A 12,290-nucleotide genomic window follows, 5' to 3' on the forward strand; every position below is an offset into this window, starting at 1 on the left:
CAGGTCCTCCATGCCAATCCACAATATGCCTACGTGACACATCAGGACGGACGACAGGACACAGTCTCCCTCCGGGATTTGGCACCTGCAGGTTCATCCTCCGGGATTTGGCACCTGCAGCGACCATCACCACCACCCCGGACCCTACATCGTCTCCCTCCACCACTACCCACCCACCTCAAGACCTGGCACCTGCAGACCATCACCATCACCCCCGCCCATACACTGCCCCCCACCCCCCCTCCACCGACTCAACAACTGGGTGAAGAAGAGGACAACAGGCTCCCAAACACGCAGGTCTTGACACCGGTGCCCACACCACAGCCGGGACTGAGGCGATCACGGCGGAAGGTCAAGGCCCCCGACAGACTTGACCTTTAAGTGCACTTCACCCCTGCTGGACTCTTTTTTTAACAGGGGGTGAATGTGGTAAACCACTGTAATGTATAATATGTGTATTGTGGTCATGGCCACTGTATTATGTGTAAGGTGGTAAACCGCTGCCGATGGCTCCGCCTCCCCTCGGGCCGGTATAAAGGTGGCTGGTCTCCGCCTCCGATCCAGTTCGGGATCAGAGTCCAGGAGGCTTTCTGTTTAGTGTATTAAAGCCTCAGTTACGTTCACCACTCGTCGTATGTTTATTGAAGGCATATCACCCTGACAAGGCCGAGAGATAAATTTTTGAATACATCGGAGGAGTTGGAGGATTTTGTCAAGGAACATGGATTTGGACTTGAGTGAATGGATTTGTAAATAGTATTTTGTTTGTATGGATTTGTTTATTTAGTGTTTTGTAAATGAAAACTTTCTGAAAACTAATTTTTTTTAAAAATCAAGTCGCCGCCTCTTTTGCAATGTTACGATAATCAGAGTCCTGGGGGGCAAAGGAAATTCCCAGTGGAAATTCAAACTTTCTGGGCAATTCCCACAGAGTCACTGGACGGGATTCTCTGACCCTCCGCCGGGTCGGGGAATTGCCGGGGCGGCGTGAATCCCGCCCCCGCCGGCAGCCGAATTCTCCAGCGCCGGAGATTTGGCAGGGGTGGGAATCGCGCCGGTCGGCGGGACCTCCCCCCCCCCCCCCCCCCCCCCGCCGATTCTCCATCCGGCAATGAGCCGAAGTCCCAGACATTCTATGCAGGTCCCACCAGCGTAAATTGGAGTTGGTCCCTTACCGGCGGGACCTGGCGGCGTGGGCGGGCTCCGGGGTCCTTGGGGGGGCGCGGGGCGACCTGGCCCCGGGAGGTGCCCCCACGGTGGCCTGGCCCGCGATTGGGGCTCACCGATCCGCAGGCGGGCCTGTGACGTGGGGGCACTCTATTCCTACGCGCCGGCCGTGAAAGCCTCCGCAATGGCCGGCGCGAAGGTGAACCCTCCCGCACATGCGTGGGGATGATGTCAGCAGCCGCTGTGCTCCCACGCATGCGCGGACCCGCGCCGGCCGGCGGAGACCCTTCGGCCCCAGCTGGCGTGGCGCCAAAGGCCTTCGACGCCGGCCGGCGGGGCACAAACCACTCCGGCGCCGGCCTAGCCCCTGAAGGTGCGGATGATACCGCACCTTTGGGGCGGCCCGACACCGGAAATATTCACGCCACTCGACTGCGCCGTTTCTGCCCGCCCCCCCCCAATTCCCGGAGAATCCCGCCCACTGTGTCAGGAAAAGCACAGCCGGGATTCTCTGCCAGCATGATTCTCCGTTATGCCGGCGCCCAGGGCTGCCCCACAATGGAAACCCCATTGACCGGCTGGCGTAACGGAAAATCCCGCCGGCCGGTCAGGGCAGAAATGTGGCGAGGTGGAGAATCCCGGCCCACGTTCTGGGGGGAAAGGGGGGGTTGGGGGGAGAGGGGGGTTGGGAGGGAGGCGCTACGCCTGGTGTCCTATGATCCAAGAGACTGTAAGATCTTTTCCTTTTGCTTGTTCGAGGTCATTTTTATATTTCAGTCTTGGTGCTTGCAATGGAGTCGCTCTCGCGTGTTTTGGCCTATCAGAAACACACCCACTGCATACATATCAGCAACAACTACTGGCTGGACAGACATATCTTTTACCAGTTGTGTCCAGAGTGGATGTGTTTCACTTACATGAACAAAATGACAACATGTCCTGATGTGTTTGTGAGGTAGCAGTGAGTTGGTCAGACATAGGAGGGCATAAGTTTAGTATGTGTGTCAGGTTTACCAGACTAAACCCTTTCTAAAATTACACTAAATTCCAATGGATGTGGACGTGCCCATCCTTTCCCCTGCCCCCACCCCTCCCAATCCCTTCCCACCACCTTGACCCACCACTCTGCCCACTCCTTTCCCACCTGGCCTATCCCTCAGGAAATGAGAGCCAACATTGCACCAGAGCAAAAGGCGAATGAAGAAGTACCTTTAACCGGGATCTACAGACCACACGGTTCCCTCGGTTCCTTCTTGAGGAGGCAATGATTCACTAAGGAGCCATGGAACGAACACGGGTGTCCTTCTTGGGGATACACATCACACATTGGGTACTATAATGGGAGTGCTGCACAATAATAGAGCCCCATTCTGAAAATGCTGAGGTGACCTCACAGAGGTCACCGAGCCACTAGTAGCTGCATATGCTCCTGTCACACATCGCTGCCCAACACGTTTTTAAAAATATGAGAATGTGGGTTTTTTTGAAGTTGACAGAAATGCAATTTTTAATTCTGTGTTGTTTAATTTTAGGTGAATGATTTAGCCAAGAAAGGAATGAAGTTTGTTGGATTTTTAAATCAACTCAGTTCCCAGTCAAAGGACTGCAATGGTACAAAATCACCAAGACAACTGGATTCGGATTGTGGACAGAATTTCTACTTTAAATTGCCAGATCAAAGAAAGCTGAATCATGATAACTATATAAAATGCAATGAAGGAACTTTGACCAGAAATGCTGTGGAATTTGCTGTAGAAAGAGAACACTTGTGCAGCAAAGTCACTAATGTTTCAGAGAATGGACCAGCCACAGAGGAAGATCTTTTACATGGGAGAGAAAAAGTGATTGGAAATGAAAGCTGTACTCCTGTTCAACCAAAGGAAGGTTTGTTTTATTTAACATTTTTTTAAATCACTTTCCTCTTTCATAAGTATTAATTCTGTGGTTAAAGTGGTGCTTACTTGCTGGTTACATGCTCATGTAATCAGATACTCAAATGTTGATGTCCTAAGTTTACTCCAGTTTGACTATAATGGACCCTGTTATAGTGCATGTCCACCAACAATATGGAATAGAACCTGGAAAGGTTATACTCAATACAGGATCCTATAGACGTGCTATGAACCACTCTTAATGCAAGCACAACAATGACAAATTGTTTGTGATTTTGGGTGCATATGTACCAAAGCTAGATTATAGCACAGTTTGTGTATTGGATTCTGTGGGGAACCTTTTGAGGGCCACATGCATGTCGGACTGCAGTAAATTCTATGTGAGGATAGAAAATAGGCTTTTATTCTTTGCATTGTTGTTCCAATAAAAGCACATGGTGTAGGTGGTGATCTTTTTCTTTTCTGGTTGGCAAGTTGGAACAAGTGGTGGGCACAGCGGATCAATGCTGGAGCCTCAACTTCTTCTTATTCATCTAATTGACTTGGATGAAGGGACCAAAGGTATGGTTGCTAAATTTGCTGATGACACAGAAAGCTAGATTGTAAGGTGTTAAAAGGTCACAAGGAGGCTATAAAGGGATGTGGAAGGATTAAGTAAGTGGGCAAAGACTTGGGAAATGGAGTATAATGTGAGAAAGTGTGAAATTGTGCATTTTGGTAGGAAAAATAAAAATGCACTTTCTAACAATAATAATCTTTATTTGTGTCACAAGTTGGCTGACATTAACGCTGCAATGAAGTTACTGTGAAAATCCCCTAGTCGCCACACTCCAGCCACTGTTCGGGTACACTGAGGGAGAATTCAGAATGTCCAATTCACTTAACAAGCACGTCTTTTGGGACTTGTGGGAAGAAGCCGGAGGAAACCCTCGCAGGCACGGGGAGAACGTGCAGACTCTGCACAGACAGTGACCCAAGCCGGGAATCAAACCCGGGCCCCGGTGCTGTGAAGCAACATTACTAACCACTGTGCTACCGTGCTGCCCGTGTATATTATCTCAATTGTGAGAGATTGCAGAGCTCTGAAATGCATGGGATCTGTGTGTCTTTGTGCATGAATTGCAAAAACCTAGTATGCAGATACAGCAAGTAATTAGGAAAGCCAATAGAATGTTATAGTTTATCACAAAGGGAATCGAATACAAAAGTAGGGAGGTTATGCTTCAATTATGCAGAGCACTAGTGAGAGCACATCTAAAGTACTGTGTCCAACATTGATCTCCTTATTTATGGAAGGATGTAGATACATTAGAAGCAGTTCAGAGAAGGTTTATAGACAAATACTTGGATTGGGTGGGTTGTCTTATGAGGAAAGGTTGTTTAGGCTGGGCTTATATCCACTGGAGTTTAGAAAACTAATAGACACCTTGATTGAAACATATTCGGTCTGTTGGGGTCTTGATAGGATGGATGTGGAGAGGATGTTTTCTCTTATGTGAGAATCTAGAACTAGGGGTCACTGTTTAAAAATAAAGGATTGCGTATTTAAGACAGAAATGGTGATAAATCTTTTCTCTCAGAGGGTTATGAGACTTTGGAACTCTCTTACTGAAAAGAGGTGGATGCAGCAGCAGCCCTAGGGTTGCTGGCGCCCCGGGCAAGCTGAACTTCGGCGCCTTACAAGTGCCAATTTTAAAGGCCTCCAGCGCTGCACTCCATCACCTTTCCCCGCTGCGGATAGCCTTTTCCTGCTCCCCTTGGCGGCCCTCCTCCTGCCGAGGACCCTCCGTGCAGCTACTGCCTCACACAGACACTGAGCAGCCGCCAGCGGCTGAACCACACCGGCAGGCGGCCAAGACCAATCAACATGGCGGCCGCACAGGGGGCGGGGCCGGGGCTGAAGGAGCACCCCACGTGACTCCGGGCTGCGCGTGGGCAGCTACTGAGCATGCGTAGCTGCCATCAAGCGGAGGCAACATGTTGCAAATGTGCAGATCGTCCTTAGAATCTTACAACCTCAGTACTGATGGCGCCCCCTAGCACATGGCGCCCCGGGCGACTGCCCGAGTTGCCGGTACCTTGAGCCGGCCCTGGGTGGATGCAAGGTCTTTGAATATTTTTAAAGCAGAGGTAGATGGATTCTTGAATGTATTCGTGGCCGAGTGGTTAAGGCGATGGACCAGAAATCCATTGGGGTTTCCCCGCGCAGGTTCGAATCCTGCCGACTACGCATCTCTGTAGATGGATTCTTGATAAGCAAAGGGGGTGAAAAGTTATCAGGGGTAGGCAGGGAGGTGGAGTTGAGGTAACACTCAGCCAGGATTTCCTGAATGGCAGAGAAGGCTCGAAGGGCTGAGTGATCTACTCCTGCTCCTAATTCGTATGTGAATGATATTTAATAAGCAAGAACATGTTTTGCAGCAGTCAGAAAATATGAGGCTAGGGCAGCACGGTGGCGCAGTGGGTAGCACTGCTGCCTCACGGCGCCAAGGTTCCAGGTTTGATCCCGGCTCTGGGTCACTGTCCGTGCGGAGTTCGTGCATTTTCCCCGTGTTTGCATGGGTTTTCCCCCCACAAAGATGTGCAGGGTAGGTGGATTGGCCACATTAAATTGCCCCTTAATTGGAAAAAAGATATTGGGTACTGGAAAATATGAGGCTTTATTTTCAAATCATGGTGGAAGTGGGAACGAGTACAGATACATTGGACCCCACCTCCTCTGGAACATGATGCAATTTACAAAGGGAGAGCGAGGGGGATTCTGAAACACACACAACTCCAATTAAGGGCTCAATGAACTCATGGAGCTCATTAACAAATCTCAGAGGAGCTGTGTTGAATTTTCAATTGGCAGGCACGGGGGAGAGTGTGTTGGCACAGATTTGCCTTTGCTGGTACAGAGAGGCCTGTATTTGTCAACAATGAGTGGTAGGTGTCCTGAGAGTAGTATCAGCTGCTGGTAAGTTGGCAGAGGAAGCCCTGGTGAACAGATGAGAGACAGCTGAGGGAATGCAAGTTGGATCAAGTCACTCTGATATTGAACAAAATAGTGAGGAGAAGCTTCAATAGAGGCAAAGCACAGAAAGAGGCTGCAAGTAAAAGGTGGTGCTAGCCAAGTCTTCATGTGTACTGCCTAAGAGTCAGCTACATGTGGATGCCAAAGCAGCAGTTCCGAAAGTGACTGTGCCTAACCAGGCCGATGGCTGACCATCTGCGCTCTGGTCCACAATGACTTGGCAGCACTCATACAGTCTCCAACCAGTAACTGTCAAAGTCACTGTCATCCTGAATGTTTATGCTTCCTGGTCATTCCAGGGATCAGCTACAGACTTGGGTGACATTTCACAGTTGGCTCATCACACCAGCAAACATGTCATGGATGCCCTATATGGAGTGCAAGAGACTAAACCCATTTTGAGACAGGTGGGCCAGAACAGGAAGGGCATTAGTCTTTGCTACCATCAATAGATTCCCACAGCTCCAGGGGGTTATTGAGTGTACACATGTAGCCATCAAGGCACCGACAAACTGGCCAGCCAGGTTCGTAAACAAAAAAGGCTTCCACTCACTAAACGTCCAGCAGGCCTATGACCATAGGAAATGCATCTTGCTGGCTGTGCTTGGTTCATGGGCAATTGTCATGAGAATCCCAGGTGTCTAACCCTTCAGACCAACAATCAAACTCCAAAGGTGGCTGCTAAAAGATGAAGGTTATCTTCTGAGGAGATGGTTCCTGACACCCATCCAATGCTGAGTGTTTTGATTATGGGAATTCTGACTGAGTGAGATCAATCTGCAATTTCACCACCGAATCAAAAATATACTGAATTGTTTAAAAAAATACTTTTTGAAGAGAAGAAAAGACAGTGACCAAAGGTGGCTGCCACAAGTCACCTGATGTCTGATATTGTAAGTTGACCACCTTTCTGGAACGTTTCTAAATGGATTGAACTACAGCTACGCCCTTCTCATGGAATTTCACACCTGAGGGTGTCAAGGTTCGCTTCAAAAGGAACTATTGAGAGGAATGGGTCATAGCATTTGCATCTTTACAAGACTACCCCTCCAGTGGAGATCGAAGGTCTACCAGAACAATAGCGACCTGGAAGGGGGTCAGCAAAATGAATAATGACTCCTTCAGAAGCTAATGACTGGAGAATTATAATCCAAAGAACAAAGGCCAGATTCAGACATCCGATGAACAATCCCTTTCTGAAATCATTGTGGGGAAAGGTCATGTTACTAATAACCATGTTTAAAATCTTTGTACAGCTACTAAAGTTAGAAGCAAGAGTAGTTTGGAGAAACTGCCAACGGAGGAGTAAAGAGGCAGCACAGCAGCACAGTGGTTAGCATTGTTGCTTCACAGCTCCAGGGTCCCAGGTTCGATTCGTGGCTCGGGTCACTGTCTGTGCGGAGTCTGCGTGTTCTCTCTGTGTCTGCGTGGGTTTCCTCTGGGTGCTCCAGTTTTCTCCCACTAGTCTGAAAGACATGCCATTAAGTGAACTGGACATTCTGAATTCTCCCTCTGTGTACCCAAACATGTGCCGGAATGTGGTGACTAGGGGATTTTCACAGTAACTTCCTTGCAGTGTTAATGTAAGCCTACTTGTGGCAATAAAGATTATTATTAAGAGTGCCTTTGTCAATTACTCCTCAAGTTAAAGCACTATATCTTACAGTTTAAAAATCTACTACAGAGATAGTGGCCGGGATTCTTCCAAACGGCGGCTAAGTGTTGACGCCGGCATAAACACCGGGGTGTTTCACACCGGCGTAAATGGTCCTCTTGGTCCAGCGGTTCTGTGGCCCACAGGGGGCCAGCATGGCGCCGGAGTGCTCTGTGCTGCTCCTGGTGCCGATACGCAGCCCTGCACTGCAGGCCCCCTCCAGATTGCGCGCACCCACCGACTGGTGGCCCCCCGATCGCGGGCCTGGCCATCGTGGAGGCCCCCCCCCCTCCGAGACTGATCCCCTGCCTCCCACCAGGATGGCCACCGCAGCAGCGATGCCGATCTCCTGCTGGGCAGAACCATACGTGAACCTCGCCGGCGGGAACGCGGCCAGTCGACCGTGGAGAATCGCTGCGGGGGCCTCTTTCGATGGCCCTCGACCCGCGCTGCGATGACTGCGCGCGCGCAACTGGCGCCGATTCTCTGGTTGCCGGAGATTCGCATCCCAGCGTCGGACCCAATTGCAGGTCTGACACCCCATTCTCCACCCCCGTGCCGTGCCCGATTTTGGCGCTGAGGCTCGGAGAATCCGGGCCAACATTGGGAGCAAAACTCATTGAGTTCTGAAAAAGACGGATCACGTATTTAAAAGAAAATTGTCTCTGACAATCGCAGTTTTACTTGAGATTCAACTCAACCCCTGGAATTTAAAGGAAATTGGAAAAATTGTAGCCGCAATGTCTAGCAACGAACTCAAACTTTACCTCTTCAGTTGCAAACTTTTAATTTGACTACATAAGTAACTACCTCCAATATAACTTTAAAATGTTGGAGCTAGGGCAGCACGGTGGCCTAGTGGTTAGCACAACCGCCTCACGGCGCTGAGGTCCCAGGTTCGAATCCCGGCCCTGGGTCACTGTCTGTGTGGAGTTTGCACATTCTCCCCGTGTCTGCGTGGGCTTCGCCCCCACAACCCAAAAATGTGCAGAGTAGGTGGATTGGCCACACTAAAATTGCCCCTTAATTGGAAAAAATAATTGGGTAATCTAAATTTAAAAAAAAAAAATTTTTTAAAAAGAAAAATGTTGGAGCTGTCCATGCAGACCTGCCCAGGCCAATGCCAGTCCATACAGCATCCTCTTGAGGGATATCCTCAGTGGAAGGCAAGCCCAATCATGGCTGCTGCTTGCCTTTTCAAAAGGTTCTCCGGATCCGTGTCCTTCCACCAGCACTGCTGACTGGCCATCAATCGATGTCCCAGGTCAGTCATGTATTTTGCATTTGAAAATATCATCACATCACTGACGCTGACACACTGCAGGGTTGGGTCCCTGATTCATAAATTCAGCCCACAGTCCCAGCAAGGAAGGGATCGTGAAAAAAGATGACTATACAGTGTTTGCCCCTTAAAAATAGGCATCTTTACTTCTAAGTATCATTTGGTTTTTTTAAGATATTTTTGTTGAAGTTTTTTTCATTTATAACAATATAACAGTATAATATAAATGGAAGCAACAAATTACAATATGCAAGGAACACAGTCAATAGTTAAGAATATATCCAAATCTAACCTCCCCAACAATATACTAACCCCCCCCTCCGAACAACTGATGGTGACTAATTCTTTAAAAAGGCAGTAAATAGCTGCCATCTTAGATAGAACCCCTCTAACTGACCATCTAATGGTGTACTTGACCTTCTCCGAATGTAAAAATTCCATGAAGTCACCCAACCATGCTGAGGCTCTGGGCAGAGTAGGAGATCTCCCCCAAGCAGAATTGTCTTTGGGTGAGGAGATCCCAGTCTGCAGCAGCGGCGAATCCGATACCCTGAAAATGGACACTAGTGGACAAGACTCCAGTTTGACAATAAGAATCTCTGACATGGTGTTAAAGAAGGAGACCCAAATGCTTGGGACACGACCAGAGCACATGCATATGATTAGCCGGCCCCCCGAGAACACTGCTCACAAGTGTCATCCACCCCCCCCCAGAAAGAATCCACTGATCCTCGCTTTGGTCAGATGAGCCCTATGCACCACCTTGTAATGGATCAAACTGAATCGAGCACAGGAGGACGTGGAGTTTATGCTGTGAAGAGCCGCACTCCACATCCACTCATCCAAAATAGGACCCAATTCACCCCTCCTCCTTTTCTTCACTTCATCCACTACGGCCAACTCCACTGCTTCCCCACCAGACCCGGCCAAAGATAAAATCCTCTTCAACAAGGAGGACAGTGGTGTCAAGGGAAATGAAGGAAAAGTCTTCCACAAAAAGTCACAAATCTGGAAATATTAAAACAAAGAAGTCCCAGGATGCTGAAACTTTACTGGCAGCTCCTCAAATCTGTCAAACTGTCCCTCTATGAACAAGTCCCCAAACATTTCTAGACCCGTCCCCTCCCATGACCTAAACATCAAGTCAAAACTCGCCGGCACAAAGAGATGGCTACCACAGATAGGGGCCAGCAGTGACATGGGGCTAAATGTAACCCCCCCCACCCCGGCACTTTCTGAATATTGGCAGCCCAATAATAAAATAAAACATTGGCGAAAGCTAAACCACCTGACTGTCTCCCTCTCTGGAGGAATTACCTACGTATTCTTGGAGTCTTGCCGACAAAATAATCCACAACACCAATTTGTTAGTGTCATGTGAGAGTACCTTTAGGAAATGGGTGTTTATAAATAGGTGTGTATATAAATATCTGTAGAGAGAGTACCTTTAAGAAATGGGTGTTTACTACTGCAGTGATGTCATAGAGTGGGTGGAGCTGGCTGTCTGTCAGCTTTTTACTTTTGTTTTAAGCTGTTTGCTGCAGGGTGTGTTTATTTTCGTTTTCAGAGCTGGATAGCTGCAGTCACATCCAGAAGGTGTATGAATCTCTCTCTGCAATCTAAAGACTGCAAATTGTTCCTGGTGATTTAAAACTAATAACAGGAGTGACTTTAACCTGATGTGCTTCTGGTAAAAGGTGTTTTAAGTCATATGGATGTTAAAAGGAAAGCTTAAAGGATTACTTTGTGTTGTATTCTTTGGGAGTTGTATTTGAATTAATGGTTGCTAAGTTGTTCACTGTATGTTTTAAAAAGGTTAACTTGAGTTCATAGAATAAACATTGTTTTGCTTGAACAAATACTTTTCCATTTCTGCTGTACCACACCTGTAGAGTGGGCTGTGTGCTCCCCATACCACAATCTATTAAAAGTTGTGGGTCAGGTGAACTCCATGATACATTTTGGGGTTCTCTAAACCCTGGCCCACAACAGCTAGCACTAACAAAAAAGGATTTAGGGAGAAAAGTGGGGAGACACCGAAAAAGAAACAAAATCTTCAGGAGGACATTAATTTTAACCTGCCCGCTAAGGACAGGGGGCGGTTATCCCAGTTTTGCCAGTCAGATTTGACCCCATTCACCAAACTAGCATAATTTGATTTATGAAGCGAGGCCCAATTGTGGGCCAACCAGACACGCAGACCACGAAAGCTAAATCTGGCAAGGCGAAAAGGTAACAAACCCCAGATTGGCTCCCCTCCCCGAGGCATTGGCCAGACTTACACTTATCCAGATTCAACTTATACCAAGAAAAGGGGCCAAAACTCCTATGTAGCTTCATTATCTCATCCATAGTGGAGCCTTGTTCCATAATATAAAGAAGCAGTTCTTCTGCGTACAAGGACACCCGATGTTCCCTCCCTCCCCGACTTATCCCCCTTCCACCTATCAGCATAGAATCATGCAGCACAGAAAAGGCCCTTCGGCCCATCCCGTCTGTGCTAGTCAAAAACATCCACCTAACCATTCTAATCCCATTTTCCCTGGGATTGCAAGTGCACATCTAAATACTTCTTAAATGTTATGAGAGTCTCTGCCTCCGTCACCCTTTCAGGCAGCGAGTTCCAGAGTCCCACCACCCGCTGCGTGAAAAAGCTTTTCCTCCCATCCCCTCTAAACCTCCTGTCCCTTACCTTAAATCTACGTCACCTGATATTGACCCCTCCACCAAGTGGACAAGTTTGTTCCTGTCTACTCTACACCCCTCATAATTTTATACATCTTCATTTTGTCCCCACTCGTCTCCTCTGCTCCAAGGAAAACAATCTAAGTCTGTCCAATATCTCTTCATAACTAACACTCTCCAGCTCAGGAAACAGCCTGGTAAATCTCATTTGCACCGTTTCCAGCGCTATCACATCCCTTCTGTAAATTATGGCCTAACCAATGGTTATGCAGTTCCAGCATAACCTCCCTCCTCTTAATCTCTATGCCTCAGCTAATAAAGGCAAGCATACCATATGCCTTCTTAATCAGTGTATCCACCTGCTCTGCTACCTTAAGGGACCAGTGTACATGCACACTAAGCTCCCTCTGGTCCTTGGTGCTTCCCAGGGTCCTACAATTTATCACGTATTCCCTTGCCATGTTTGTCCTGCCCCTCACACTTATTCGAGTTGAATTCCATTTGCCACTGATCAGCCCATCTGACCAGCCTGTCTATATCCTCCTGTAACCGAAGATTATCCTCTTCACTATTTACCAAGGACAGGTGCGGACT

The 12,290-nt window shown here is 48.2% G+C and overlaps 1 protein-coding gene and 1 non-coding gene across 3 annotated transcripts in view; both read left to right on the forward strand.

Moving 5' to 3' along the window:
- rftn2 (raftlin family member 2) overlaps positions 1–12,290 on the forward strand; it is a 128,569-nt gene that overhangs the window by 45,792 nt on the left and 70,487 nt on the right. For both annotated transcript variants that reach the window (XM_038789078.1, XM_038789079.1), the window contains one exon: positions 2,700–3,051. In XM_038789078.1, the coding sequence (XP_038645006.1) occupies positions 2,700–3,051 (352 nt within the window). The remainder of the gene's footprint in view (positions 1–2,699; positions 3,052–12,290) is intronic.
- Positions 5,208–5,289, forward strand: trnas-aga. Its single transcript has one exon. It is a non-coding gene; the product is annotated as a tRNA-Ser (tRNA).

Source organism: Scyliorhinus canicula, chromosome 2, assembly GCF_902713615.1.
Source record: "Scyliorhinus canicula chromosome 2, sScyCan1.1, whole genome shotgun sequence".
Classification (NCBI taxonomy): domain Eukaryota; kingdom Metazoa; phylum Chordata; class Chondrichthyes; order Carcharhiniformes; family Scyliorhinidae; genus Scyliorhinus; species Scyliorhinus canicula.